The 13922-nt window shown below is 41.0% G+C and overlaps 1 protein-coding gene across 2 annotated transcripts in view; it reads left to right on the top strand.

Moving 5' to 3' along the window:
* LOC125905553 (cGMP-dependent protein kinase 1-like) overlaps nucleotides 1-13581 on the top strand; it is a 29766-nt gene extending 16185 nt beyond the window's left edge. For both annotated transcript variants that reach the window (XM_049603575.1, XM_049603576.1), the window contains 12 exons: nucleotides 3787-3881; nucleotides 5727-5792; nucleotides 5897-5971; nucleotides 9428-9524; nucleotides 9619-9758; nucleotides 11150-11239; nucleotides 11319-11460; nucleotides 11534-11697; nucleotides 12021-12143; nucleotides 12220-12282; nucleotides 12374-12440; nucleotides 12516-13581. In XM_049603575.1, the coding sequence (XP_049459532.1) occupies nucleotides 3787-3881; nucleotides 5727-5792; nucleotides 5897-5971; nucleotides 9428-9524; nucleotides 9619-9758; nucleotides 11150-11239; nucleotides 11319-11460; nucleotides 11534-11697; nucleotides 12021-12143; nucleotides 12220-12282; nucleotides 12374-12440; nucleotides 12516-12614 (1221 nt within the window). In that variant the 3' untranslated portion in view covers nucleotides 12615-13581. The remainder of the gene's footprint in view (nucleotides 1-3786; nucleotides 3882-5726; nucleotides 5793-5896; nucleotides 5972-9427; nucleotides 9525-9618; nucleotides 9759-11149; nucleotides 11240-11318; nucleotides 11461-11533; nucleotides 11698-12020; nucleotides 12144-12219; nucleotides 12283-12373; nucleotides 12441-12515) is intronic.
* The last annotated feature ends 341 nt before the right edge of the window (nucleotides 13582-13922 follow it).

Here is a 13922-nt window from a genome sequence, read left to right on the forward strand (position 1 = left end):
CTTTTAGGGCCGACATCACAATGGCGTCAGTTTGTTAACTGGAGGCAAAACCTGCCTCTCCCCCACTAGACTCACAAGTCAGTCTTTAGACGCTTTGCTTAACTAAAGACTGATGACTTTCTCCCTGATTTTGTGTTTAGATGGGCGGATACAATTTCAGAGTTTAAAAAAACTCCCTACGTTGCAGAACCAATAGTAAATCTGCAGGGCGGTCCTTCGGTGGCTCGCTGAACTCTTGTGCTTGTAAACATAGTCCCACTAGAAACACGTGTAGCGGTACAAAATGGCTCAGCCGCGCTCGCAGAAAACACCGTCAAAGTTCAGTGGATGTTTGTCGCGTTTGCGGCGACACATTCTCGCCAACTAAAAGAAACAAACATAATCTTTTACAAGGCCATGACTCATCCGTGCGGCCGGACTATAGAGGGAATCGCCTTGTTGTTTACAAATACTTCCGGGTAGAAAACCAGCAGAGCTTTTAGCTATATATATATAGCCTATATATCACATTTTTCACATCACTGTATCACCGTTTAGACTAATCTGATGTTTGTAAAGTCTATAAACACAATGATTGAACAAACATTACTATTTCTTAGCCGTTAGCGATGTCTGTAATAGGTAATAACTCATTAAAACGGTCAGTGAAAAAAATATTTTTCCAGCGGATATCTTAGTTACAACATGATTGAGCTAGCAAAGCAGTTTTGTGTTGCTATGTGTGGTATTTATTCAGTTTTGGGAAATCACGATGTCTAGAAAGCATCAGTGGCTGCAGCTGACAGGGACAGCTAACACTAGCAGCAAAGCTAACATCAGGACGTCATCTGTTAAAAGCCTCCCGTTGTCGGATACGACATGAAACTACTCCAGTTAGCTCAATCATGTTGGAACTAAGACATCTGCTGGAAAAAATATTTTCTTCACGGATGAGCACACGTTTGATAAAACGGAGTTTAATTTCTCGGCATCCATTTTCAAGCTCTCTGTGTGTTTGTTTCCTTGCGGACGAGAAAAGGAGGAGCGCACATTTCCGAGAAGGCGTGTCCTTTTCAAAAATGCAAGAGGCGTTGCTTTGTTGCCGGCCGTTTTCGCCGGTGTGTTAAACACACTTTAGAAAGGAGTGTCCCCAGACTATCAGAAGGCGGAGATCTCTGATTGTCTGGTGGCGAGACTACTCCCCCACAGGGCTGTAGGCTACAAAGGAGTCTTAAAATGTCGTCTTGTTGTGTTAGTGGGAGCCAGAATAGAAGAAGTCATGGCTCAAAAGTTAGATTTTATGGTTATGGTTATATGCGACAAGACGAAAGGAGTGGACGATAAAAAATGCTCACATGTGCAGCGCACACTTCATATCAGGTTAGGGAGAAAGTATTTCCTGTTGTAGGGATGAATAAGGTTATGTGTATTAAGGGTTATCATGTCCACCTCATCAGAAACTGGGGAGGGATTAAGAGGAATATTGGATTTCTCTGGAATGCTAACTTTTTAGCACGTTAGCTAACGTTAGCTTCCATAGCAAAACAAACAAGTGTGCTCCTCCTTTGTAAGATTGGCTTCCTGTGACATCATCCATCCACTGAGTGAGAGCATACGGGTCGGCCAGTCTGGTCCCGTTGGTCAGTGTTTACTTATTCAAGTAACACTGGCGGTCCCTGAGAGTGAGTGACCTGACATGGTGCGTTGGTAAATTCAGACTGACGCTCTACACTAAAATGAGAGCCCTGTTGGAAGAAACGGAGCGTTATATTTCTACATGAATGAACCAATGGTTAAGTTAATCACACAGTCACTCCGCTCGGCGCTCTGCTGCTCCGTCTCCACAGACAGAGTGTCCAGAGTGCGCTCTGCCACTCTGAGAGTGCGCTGCTCTGGATAACCCAACGCTACATTCAGACAGCGCTCCTAATTTACAAATGGTCCAGTTTGTGTCAGAGTGCGCTCCAACAGAAATGAGTATTTCTGAACGCATCACTCACATCATCTTCCTCCACTGTCTAAAGCAAGTCAACAGAACTTGCTAGCTAGCGCAAACTAATGTCTGTGGAGAACTGTTTTGCCTCCAGCTAAGCCCCGCCCACCAAAAGGCATCATACTGTTTACTAACAGTAAAAGGGTCTATATAGCCAACAGCAAGTAGCCTAGCTTGTAACTGGTGATGGTCATTTAGCTTATTGGAAACGTTTAACTCCCTGGTGTTTTCCTTCCAGCCAGTTGACACATTATATTGTTTTGTGTTGAGTTGTGGTTTGTTGAAGATGATTCCTCATTTAAACTTCATAAACTCACCATTCCTCGTTATTTCAAAGTGGGCAATAGGAACAAATAGAAACAGGGTGGCCAACGAAAAATTCGACAAAGCTCAAAACGATGCATCACGTCGCCAGTAGCCAGTTAAGACTCCTCTTTCATCTACTTTAAATTGTTGCCCTATTGGTGCAGTTATCTCTTTTTGACAAAGCGATAACCCAAGAAGGCCTTAGGTGAATTTCTGTAAATTTGGCACAAATGTTCCCTTAGACTTGAGCAATGAGCTGATTAGCATTTGATGTTCAAAGGTCATGGTTATTGTGACCTTGTGTCCAACTCATTGTCATGAATGCAATATCTCAAGAAGTCCTGGAAGGAATTTCTTCAAATTTGGCACAAACGTCCACTTGGACTCAAAAATGAACTAATTAGAATTTGGTGGTCAAAGGCCGAAGGTCAAGGTCACTGTGACCTCACAAAACATGTTTTTGGCCTTAATTCAAGAATTAATTGGCTAATTATGATAACATTTTCCACAAATGCCTAACAGGATAAAATGATGAAGCCATGACATTTTATACCCAAAAGGTCAAAGGCCACCTTCCCTGTGACATCATAATGTTCTGCAAAACACTTTTCTGGACATTATTCCTGACTCAGGAACAGAAGGGGAGACGTTTGGTCAGTTACTGAATTGGTGACTCTAATCTTGGGTGTCCACCTTAAAACTGTGCTGACTGTATAGATCCTCTGCGCTGCTGGTTCACAGAGGCATACAATCATAAGGTGGTAATGAGGTTTTTACCATTTATTTTATGCTACAACTCACAGAATTTAGCTACATGATGAGAGTGGGTCAGATGGATAACAGCAGTCTGTAGCATGTAGTTCAGATGAGTAAAGGATCCATATTATAGGAACTGAAATCCCATTTAAATGAATGACAACTGCTCACTGAGCCAAAAAAGTTTCTGCTCCCCCAGTTTGCTGGTCATTGCAGTGACATCGTGGAAATAAAAAACTTTCTCGGGTAAAGTTTTACAAAAATAAAATGTCATAATACTTTTAACATTCATCCTTTGAGGCAAGTTTTAGAGACTTTTAAAGTAGAGGTCTGTGGAGAAAACAGTTACTGGGCTGCATGGGATTTTTCAGTTTGGAGTACAAACTAATTTCAGTGCATGACAAAAATCTATTTACTTAAATAATACATTATATAATAAGATAAACCCTCTATTCTCAGTCAGGGTGGTGTATGTAAGACTGACACTAACCAGCTGCCAAAAAGCTCTGTACCCTCTGCTGAGACATCACATGCATCTGGAAAATCAAATCCAGAAGACAAATGGACTTTGTGAAAAAAGGATAATGTGATATTGGTTGTGTGGCTGCTCAGCAGCTGACTCAAATGTCAGGGCAGATTTTAAGACAAAAATGGGGAGAGCTTTCAGATCAATCTAATAACTGCATCACTGCGCAATGACAAAACAATGTGACAACCTAAAAATAATAACTTGTGATCTGGGGTGTCGACAGGTGAAAGTGTCTCAGCAGAACTCACCCAGTGACGAGCAGGTGACTGTGAAGACGCTCTCTAAAGGGGACTGGTTTGGAGAGCAGGCGCTGAAAGGGTGAGACACACACACAGAATTATAAATGGTGTCATCACACATTAAAATCCTCCACAAAACACTGAGGCATTTTCATTTAGGAGAAAGAAGTACTCAAACTCTTTAATGACGTAAAAGTACTAATACTACACTGTGAAAGAACTGCAGTAAAACCTTAGGCTAATTAAATAAAAATATTATCAGCAAAATGTGCCCAAAGTACTTCAAGTCAAAGTATCAATAGTTGGTATTATTATTAATGTGTATGTTACATTTTCCTGCTGTAAATGTTTAACGTTATGCTCATTTAACTCCTTTATGTACTGTTGGGTAGTTTAATCTACAGCAATGCATCATATTCTAATCTATTCTCTAAAAAGTCAGAAAAACAGCCCTGTTTTTAGCTTTGTGACGATGTAATTTCCAGCTGATCCGAGAAGGTTTTTAAAAAGTTTAGGAGAATTTTCTCAGCACAAATCATCCTTCAGTTTATCACAAACAACTCATCATCAACACATCTGGAGATTTGTGCTTTTTACTGGACAGGAAGGGCTTGAAAAACTGTAATCTGAGAGGTACCTAAAGCTGTCAGACAAATGTAGCTCAATAAAAAGTACCTCTGAGATGAACAATCAATTGTATTCGTCACACGTAATCATATAAAATGTAAAATTCCAGTAAATGTAATCCTGACAGTTCATTTGTGCAATAAAGAGAGTCAAATACTGTCCTTTTTATTCCACTTTTTTCATTTGATAAATTTACTTATTCACAATCAGAATGAGAATCCCTTTGTCAGTTAAATTCAGAGTGGAGCTCAAATAGAACTAAAATAAAAAACTAAGATAAATAGATAGATAGTAAAATAAAAAGCAGTTAAGTTATAAACTCACAGCAGTTCAAACATACATACACAATATCTACGAATGCATACATGTGAAAAGGCAAGCTACTTGCATCTCCTTGTATATATGAGAATTGGAGGCATGAGTATTGCGGAGGAATAGGTACATCACTGTCAAGAATTTGTCTAAGGTGCTTTTGGTTGGTTGGTTTAGTGCAGTGTGTGGGATGAAAGATGTTCACAAATCTATTTATGCGTGCTTTGATTGACCTGTAGCGCTTTGCCAAGGGCAGGGGGTCAAACACATAATGGGCAGGGTGAGAGGAATCTTTCAGGGTGTAATTTTGTTCAGTTAATTTTGTAATTTTGATGTAAGAGCGTCTGGACAAAACCTCAGAAAAACCTGTGTAAAATGTTTACTTTTCTATTATATTGTTATCTACTTTTGAATTTTGACTATGTGAGGCTTCATGCTATTGTCCCATTGTGTTTCCCAGGTAATTAGTCTCACTTCTTGTCATCTGCAGCATCTTTTTTCAAGAAAATATCCAGATGGAGATTAAAGAATAAGTAGAATAAATTATTTCAGTGTGGTCAGTGATTCTGTTAGAGAAAAGAAGTCAGTGTTACCTTTCAAATAAGACCATGCATGTACTAAGAACTGAACAAGAACAGCTTTCAGTGCACTTTGGGTATGCCTTGGTTTCGGTTGAATTTAGCTGAACTTTAAATATGAAATACTAAATATAGATGAAGCTACAAAGTAGTAAATTAACATAACTCAATTAGAAAGTCATGTATACTAACCTATCAATGATTATAAAGTAATAATCTAGGTTTAGATGCTAATACTTGGTACTTTAACGTAAGCAGGAGTTTGAATGCAGGACTTTACTTGTAACAGAGTATTTCTACACAGTGGTATTACTACTTTTACTTAAAGATCTGAGTCCTTCCTCCACCAGTCATACTGTGCAAACTATGACTCTATTTCATGTCTTATTTTTCTGTCCTCTTTGCAGGGAGGATGTTCGTACAGCCAGCGTCACGGCAGTGGGAAACGTCACATGTCTGGTTATTGATAGAGAGTGAGTAAGGCTCTTTGTGAACCATGAACATCAGTTTGCATACGGTGGTGAAGTCTGTGACTCACATTGCACCCGGCCCTTCAAAAGATATCTTTGTGTCTCAGGTCGTTCAAACAGCTGATCGGAGGACTGGATGACGTCAACAACAAGCAGTACGACAGCGACGAGGTCAAGGCAAAGTGAGTGCGTTGGTATATTTGGAGTATCCAGTTAAGTATTTGTGATTATGTATTTAGAGGTTTATGTAACAGCTGCTGTAGAAGGTCGGATGAACACTAAGTGCTGTGAAAGTTTCAGAAGTTGACCTTTCTCAGCTCCTAACCCCTTTTCAAACACGCAGTTCATTATGTAAATGTTCCGGCAAGTTTAAATGCCTGAGTCACTTTTACACAATGGTGGAAAGTAGCTAAGTACATTTGCTTAAGGACTGATAGAAGGTAAATTTGGTACATTTCAACCTGGACTCTATTTTCACATTCTTGTGTCTAAGTGACTGTAGGAACAGCAATTTCTTAAACTGGTCCAGTAAAGAGTGAGAGCCCTGCAGCCAGCAGCGAAACAGGCTGCAATGTAAATAATTTGGGGGTATTTGTATACCATTGTCTACATTATTATTAACATTACGGAAAGGATCCCTACAGAGAAAGACCATTTAAACCACTTGAAGCACAAGTCAAACGCAGGAAATGGGGCTGGATTGGGCACACCTTGAGGAAACCTCCCTCCAACACGACCAGACAGTCCTTATCCTGGAACCCACAGGGGAAAAGAAAGCCAGGAAGACCAAAGAACACCTGGAGACGGTCTGAACTCAAGGAATCAAGAACATCCTGGAAGGAAGCAGAGAAGATCGCCCAACACTGAACCAGCTGGAGAAAGTTCGTTAACGACCTATGCTCCCCAAGGAGCAAAAGGGTTTAAGTCAAGTTAAGTCAAACTGCACTTAAATAAGTCATAAAACACACTTCATTCAAAGTCAACAAAGACAAAATAAAACTCACAAAAGTCGTCTTTGTTCATCTTACCACTGTTCCAACAATTGGTTGAAATTAACCCTTAATTCACCCAGTGAGATGTGAAAATATTCTGCCTTTATGCACGCTAAAATTGCTGTTAATTTAAGTGCTGTTTTTCGTTAAACAAAAAAGATCTTACTCTTTCCTTAATGTTGTTAGACACTTACAGTACAATAACAACAATCTGAAGCCTCTTTTACACTGCCTGATTTTCTGCGAATGTTGGGCCGTTTTGCCGGCAAGCTGTGAGCGTTTAGACACACAGAGCCGGATTGGTGAGTTGATCCAAGGTGCCCAATTTTCCGCCTTGTTGGGTAGACATATTGGTGGAACCCTTTAAGTTTAAACAGACTTGTGGGAGGAGCTGATGACGCCGCACGTGCGACCCACTGGCAGTGGATAAACAGGAAACACTAGCAGCTTGTAGCAAGAGGGAAACACAAACCTGACAGACACTGTAAAGATGAGCAACTGGGGAGACAAGGAATTGCGCGCCCTCCTTGCCCTCGCAAACGAAGAGGCCATTAACCGTCAGATGACGGGGACGGTGAAGGACGGGCTGACTTATGAGAGAATCGCCAAAGGACTGACCAGCCGCAGCTTCCCTCCCACTGTTTACGTCACACGCTGAGCTACACGTTTTGTTACTTGCTCACGCCCCCCATTGCCCCGAAAAAGGCACATTCTGTATAAACAAAAGTAGGTAGGCGGCATTTTGCTGCACTCCCCGATTTTGTTTTTATACTGCCAATGCTGAAAAAAGACTGATTGGGCTTTCCTGCAAATTTGCACAACTCCTGTTTAAAAAGGTCGGTGACATAAACACCTTTAGTGGATGTCATGTGACACATACAAAACGTAACATACAAAACACAACTAGACCGCTTTGTCCGGTGTGGACACGATCATCGTTACAAATGACCTCATCCTCCAGGCCTCCTCATGTTATTGCGAGCTGATGAAAGCGTACAAGAGTCTGGTGGACTATAGTTTTTGTATGAATGGGTTCACGACTGGAACAATAGCCAAACATTGTTCTGCTGTGAGTTTGAGAAGAACAGTCTTTTATATTTCAATTCTGTACACGATTGCACCGCTGTCAGGCTAACGTTACTAGCTAATGTTAGCTAACGTTAGCTACTGTTTTCTACCTACTCGTTCAACCGTTCTCAGAGGTCTGCTGAAACTCTGTTAAAAATCTGGATTGTGGCTAAAAACACAGAGTAATGGTCACAGTTTATTGTAATTCTATTCATCTGAAGGCATGTTTAACACATTACTTTAATGTTAGCGTTTGAAATCAGTTGACTCTGCTCCTCCAGACTGTTTTTCAGTGATTCTTTCTCTCCCCTTTATGTCCTACGTTTTTTTGGCCGTTAAAGTGGCTCTTGTTATTTCCCAATTTGATTGGAACAACCGTAGCCGATATCAAAGGCATTTGTTCAGTGTTGGTAGTCTTTTCCTCCAGTTGCCTGCCCTCCACCTGGACCTTACACTGATGTATGGCGCCATATGCAAAGACGCTACTAGTCACTTAAACACAAAAACATGGTAAACCCCCAAATGATGATTTTTTTTTTACTGCTCAACATTTACTCACAGCATCAGTTACTTGACATTTTCAGACTGATAAAACAATCAACAAAAAAATATAACAATGGATACAGATCAGACTTAATTTATTCACCTGAATGAATTCATAAACTACTCAGCAACTTTAAGGAGATGCATTAATGATTCTGAAGGGGTTCATTTAGCATAATGAATACTTTTACCTTAGGTACTTTACGCATATTTTAATGCCAATACCCTTGTGCTTACTTCAGGATCTTTTTGAATGCAGGGTTTTTACTTGAAACAAAATGCTTCTACAATGGATATCCTACAAAGATCAGACCTGTTAACCGTTCTTAAACACCTCCAGCATGACTGAAACAGGAAGTTCAGGCAGAGGACTAAATTTCAGCATGACGTAGCTCAGACTGGTTTAGGGATTTACTGTGGAGGTGAAGATCCATACGCTTACCTGCAAGTTTAAACGAAGTGGTGTCGAATCCAGGAACAAGGAGGCAGGTTTCAGGGGTCAAATTTGTAGGAACAAGGACAGGACAACGGTTTCAGTGCAGGCACAACACCAAAATGAGAATCTGTCAAGAGAAGGGCCGGTTATATACTGCAGGACTGAAAGTGGAAACAGGTGAGCAGGTGGAAGTGAGAGTCAGGTGACAGGGATGAGGAAAGACTGAGGGCACCTGGTGGACAGGTGGAGAATGACAGTATAGCTTGATAGAGATGCAGATATGGCAATCAAAAGGTGAAGACATAGCCATGGTTTTTCTTGACATAATCCCTCAATATCATCATGTAAGTATAGTGAGGTTAAACGCCAAACAAGAGTGAATCTGAGGCCTGGCGAGTGTGTTTACAAACAGTGACCAACAGTCCTGAATAGTATACCTCTAACATGAAAATTAAAAAATGGCACTTCATATCAGAAAGGTTGCCGACCTCTCGGGTTGGGTGGAAATGCTGTCCTGTACAGCCTGGACATCTTCAGGCTTTGAAGGACAGTCATCAATGCTTTCAGTTAGATAATGTGTCCTCCTCTGTTCTCTTCAGACTGCAGGCAGAGGCAGATTTCTTTTCCAGTGTGTCACTTAGTGATTTAAACATCATCTGCACTCTGGGGATGGGAGGCTTCAGTCGAGTGGAGCTGGTGAGTATGTGCTCTGTAGCAGCTGATGCTGTTTAAAGACATCTTGTCTGTCTGTCTGTCTGTAACGATTTGTGCTTCATGATTGTGCGTTCAGGTGCAGCTAAAGAATGATCCCACTCGATCCTTTGCCCTCAAAGTGTTGAAGAAGCGTCACATCTTGGACACCAGCCAGCAGGGCCACATCCTGTCAGAGCGGAACATCATGATGGAGGCTCACAGTCCTTTCATCATCAGGTCACACTGAGGATTTATTCAGGTGTAATTAAAAGAGTGCTTCACACTTAAGAGGATCAAAGTGGTGGCAAGAGCTGGCTTTTACTTTGGGGTAATGTTACCACTCTGGTCTGTGCTCACTTTGTGGCAACTAAAATTATCAAGACAGATGCACAAGGTCAAGTCAAGCTTTCTGTGGATCACTGCTGCATTCAAAGTTGCTATAATTAGGCTACCATGGTCATATTGTCATTTACATCTCTGCATGGATAGAAGATAATCCGGCAAAACTTTGGTTTCTGTCATTTGAATTTGAATCTTTTTAGTTCTAATAATTTATTTAAGTGGAAACTTTTTTTTTTTTTGCCATAACTTATCGTCATGAAGTACACCGATCAGCCATAAACATTGATCACCTTGGAAAGCTTTGGTCTTGGCATTCATGTAGATGCAACTTGACGAGCCCCACCCAGCCAAACACCGTTGCAGCCAAATATGCCTCCTCGAGGCAGTGACGATACTGGATGATAGTGCCCCCCACCCTCAGTAGGACAATGTGCCATGTTACATCCCAAAACCTGCTCAGGAATGACCAAAGGAACATGACAAAGAGCTTGAATGCAAGAGATGAATGCAAAGACCCAAGGTTTCCCAACAGAACATCGTATTGTAACAAGATTTAAAATTCAAATTTATTAACGTTTTGGTGGTGTAAATGTTGACTGCACAATGGTTTGTCCATAGAATAATGACACCATCTGCATTTAGGGTTGGTCCCCTATAAGCCACATTTTCACTGTGCAGTTCCATCTACACCGAGTACCATCTCATGGGGATATAAAGGTTCAATTTAGGGCACAAATGAAAGCAAGTCAACCACTGAGTGACCAAAACAAAAAGAGGATAGCACTTTTGTTTTCATATTTCACAGCCTGAAATGCCTGATTTCACAGCAGCTTTTCTAAAAGTTAGAAAAAATTTGTGATGGTAGGCGGCAGGGTTTGAGTTCATTTTTGTGACTGACTAATCACAACATCCAGGATTGTATTTTTCCGAGTAGCTATCTGCAGCTATCACCTCACTACCACAGTGGTGTCCTGTGGTTGTCAGTTAGATCCACTCCTCACTTCTCCATAGCTCTACCATCTTGTCCAAATATGGTCACTTTTGGCTCCAAAAAACTAAGATGGTGATGACCAAAATGCCAAGTTTGAGGCTTCAAATGGTAGCTCACAAACCAATGGGTGACATCATGTTGGCTATGACCATTATTTTTAGAGTCTGAAAAGTTGTGTGTTTCCACTGAAATACGTAATTTGATTTTAATCAAAAAAGTCCATACTTGATTATTCTCTACATAATAACTATTCCTGTAAATGTAACTTTTAAACACTCACACTGTCTTCCTGCAGGCTGTATCGGACTTTCAGAGATTCCAAATATCTCTACATGCTGCTGGAGGCTTGTCTCGGAGGAGAACTGTGGACGCTGCTGCGAGACAGGTGCGTGATTGTTTGCATGTTCAACTCTGAGAGGCCATAAAATCCTCAAAGTCAGCTTTTGTTTCTGTTTCTGTTGCAGGGGATCATTCGATGACGGCATCACTCGCTTCTACACCGGCTGTGTCATCGAGGCTCTGGCTTTCCTGCACTCCAGAGGGATCATCTACAGAGACCTCAAACCTGAGAACATCATCCTGGACCACAGAGGATACGCCAAGCTGGTGTGGACACGTTTTTCAGACATTTCAAATAAAGTGGGTCAGAGAGAATATTCATAATGTTTCTTTTGCCCAGGTGGACTTTGGCTTTGCTAAGAAGGTGGGTCTTGGTAAGAAGACGTGGACGTTTTGTGGGACTCCTGAGTACGTCGCCCCAGAGATCATCCTGAATAAAGGCCACGACAGCTCCGCTGACTGCTGGTCTCTGGGAATACTGGTCTTTGAGCTGCTCAGTGGCAGGTACACCAGTAGATTTCCATTTATGTCAGCATGTTTCTCAGGACCTTGTTATCATGTTTCTGTATGGAGGACGCCTTGAAATCTGACATGGTAATATGTGGAGGCTTTATTGTCTTCACAATTTATTGTTCCTTATCTGTGAAATTAAAGTAAATAAAAGCTTTGTTTCCACTGAGGGACGCATAGTTACATTTCTGGGGAGGTGCACGTCAGGCTGCGGCTTAGGGTACAGCGTGGGCTATACTTTGATCTGAGCCTAGTAGGAACTCAGTTTGAGTTCTGGGTTAGATAAATAAAACCCAGTTTCCTCTCTCTGTCTCCAGTCCTCCATTCTCAGGCTCTGACCCCATGAGGACCTATAACATCATCCTGAGAGGCATCGACATGATTGAGTTTCCCAAGAAGATCACCAAGAGTGCTGCGAACCTCATCAAGAGACTCTGCAGGTTGTTAATGCACCATAGCTGTGTAAAGAGAAACAGAGGCCTATAGATGAATGATGTAAATGTGTGTTTCTCTCAGGGACAACCCATCAGAGAGGCTGGGAAATCAGAAAAATGGAGTGAAGGACATCCAGAAACACAAGTGAGGCAGTAAAGATGCTTATTGTCATGGGATGAGTGCTTTCTGTAGGATTGAAGGACTGTAGTCATGGCAACACGTCTTTGTCCTTCAGGTGGTTTGAAGGCTTCAACTGGGACGGCCTCCGCCAGGGAACCATAGACTCTCCATTCACACCCACAGTGGGTATCCTTCAGTGTCTCTGTAAGGTAACAGTACACAGATAAGAGCATCAACATCCTGTTTCTTTCCACCAGGTGGAGGGACCGCTGGACAACAGCAACTTTGATTATTTCCCCGAAGACACAGACGACCCTCCTCCTGATGAAGAGTCTGGCTGGGACCTCGAGTTTTAGTGGGATGTGATGAATGTCTGAAAGCTGACTGAACAAACAACCGAGCAAATCTTCAGAAACAGGAAGTGAAGCCATATTGGAAAGAGATATTTATTTCCTATGAATATTTGCACAAAAGCCAAAGGGCAAAATAAAGACATGAAAATCCAAACATTTACACTGAACATAGAAAACAATACAATAATCTCAGTTCATAAAGGAAGAGTACATCATCATGATGAAGTATTAGAACCACTGTTAAAGGTCCAGTGTGTAGGATGTAGGCGGACATATTGGGAGAAATAAAATATGTATATGAGTATGTTTTCTTTAGTGTATATTCACCTGAAAATAAGATTTGTTGTGATTTTTGATGTGTTTCCTTGTTTGTTTTTATCTACATAGGGAGAGGGTCCTCGTTTAAGGTCACCATGTTGCACTGCCATGTTTCTACAGTAGCCTAGAACAGACAAACCAAATACTGGCTCTTGAGAGGTTCCATTAGCATTATCACCTTGGCCACCATAGTTAGCAGCCCCTCCATTATGAGCAGAGTCAGACAATGCAAAATTGTTTAATTCAGTGTTCTGACTGGTTTAAATCTCTGGTCTGTTTGTTTTCGAGAGTAAGACATCTCTGCGGATAATCCAGCTCCTGAAATAAACCTTCGAATGCCTGGATCTTAAGTTATCAGGAAATAAAGTGAGCACACATGGCAGGCACCAGGTGACCAGCAAGTCGTCGACATGCCAGATTTGTTGGGTCAAATCACCTAGTCTGTTTGTTTTAGAGAGGCAGAGACCTCTGAGGATAACTCAGCTCCTGGTAAAAACCTCCTGAACAATAAACACTGAAGGAATTCTAATCAGGAGAAGTTTCAGCTGGCTGCAATCTGCAATCCTCACCACTAGATGCCACCAAATCTCCATAAATCTCACACACTGCTCCTTTAAGAAACAAAATTGGGGAATAAATTTTAAATACTTTAATCGAGGAGTCTTGTTTGAGTAAAAAGTCATAATATTTAAAGAAAAAGGTGTTATATTTTTAAATAATAAAGTCAAAATTTATGAGAAAAAAAATGTAATATGTTGGTAATAAGAATATCGCAAGGAGAAAGTCAAGTCATCACATAATATGAAAACAACAAAGTTTTGCTATTTTAAGAAAAATAGTACCTTGTGAATAAAGTTGTAATTTTTACAAAGAAGGGGAATATTTTGAAAATAAAGTTGTGTTATTTTGAGAAGAAAGTCAGCGTATCTACAGAATAAAGTCATAATTTTGCAAAGCAAACTGTAATATGTGAAGAATAAAGTCAAAAAGCTG

This window comes from Epinephelus fuscoguttatus, linkage group LG18, assembly GCF_011397635.1.
Source record: "Epinephelus fuscoguttatus linkage group LG18, E.fuscoguttatus.final_Chr_v1".
Lineage (NCBI taxonomy): Eukaryota > Metazoa > Chordata > Actinopteri > Perciformes > Serranidae > Epinephelus > Epinephelus fuscoguttatus.